The 599-nt window shown below is 40.1% G+C and overlaps 1 protein-coding gene across 1 annotated transcript in view; it reads left to right on the forward strand.

The window, feature by feature from the left end:
• Positions 1-265: 265 nt before the first annotated feature.
• The window catches only part of LOC116089502 (histone H2A.V-like), a 2,111-nt gene continuing 1,777 nt past the window's right edge, over positions 266-599 (forward strand). The window contains exon 1 of the mRNA XM_031369006.1: positions 266-593. Within this exon, the coding sequence (XP_031224866.1) occupies positions 279-593 (315 nt within the window). The 5' untranslated portion in view covers positions 266-278. The remainder of the gene's footprint in view (positions 594-599) is intronic.

Consider the following 599-nt stretch of genomic DNA (forward strand, 5'->3'; position numbering starts at 1 on the left):
ATGAGCATCTACATAAGACTTAAATTGATTGTTTTATATCAAACAACTTTTATAATACTTATTTTTATCGTTATAATATTTTATAAATTTTAAGAAATATGACAAAAAAGATATTATAGGCATTGAAGGGAGGTCTCTGAGAGGAGTTGGGGTACAAAAAGGAAACAAGAATGTGATTTAATTCTATTTACTTAAAATATGTTTTTAAATGTTAATAAATTCATAATAAATTCAGATAAATTGAAATCATGTAACTTTTCTCTTCCGCGGCCGAGATCATGGCTGGAGGCAAAGCTGGAAAAGACAGTGGGAAGGCCAAGGCTAAGGCAGTGTCTCGCTCACAGAGAGCTGGGCTCCAGTTTCCTGTGGGCCGCATCCACAGACATTTGAAGACTCGCACCACAAGCCATGGACGGGTGGGCGCCACTGCTGCTGTGTACAGTACTGCAATTCTGGAGTACCTCACAGCTGAGGTGTTGGAGTTAGCAGGTAATGCTTCTAAAGATCTCAAAGTAAAGCGCATCACTCCATGCCACTTACAGCTTGCAATCCGAGGTGATGAAGAGCTGGATTCACTTATCAAGGCCACCATAGCAGGG

This window comes from Mastomys coucha, unplaced genomic scaffold, assembly GCF_008632895.1.
Source record: "Mastomys coucha isolate ucsf_1 unplaced genomic scaffold, UCSF_Mcou_1 pScaffold14, whole genome shotgun sequence".
Classification (NCBI taxonomy): Eukaryota; Metazoa; Chordata; class Mammalia; order Rodentia; family Muridae; genus Mastomys; species Mastomys coucha.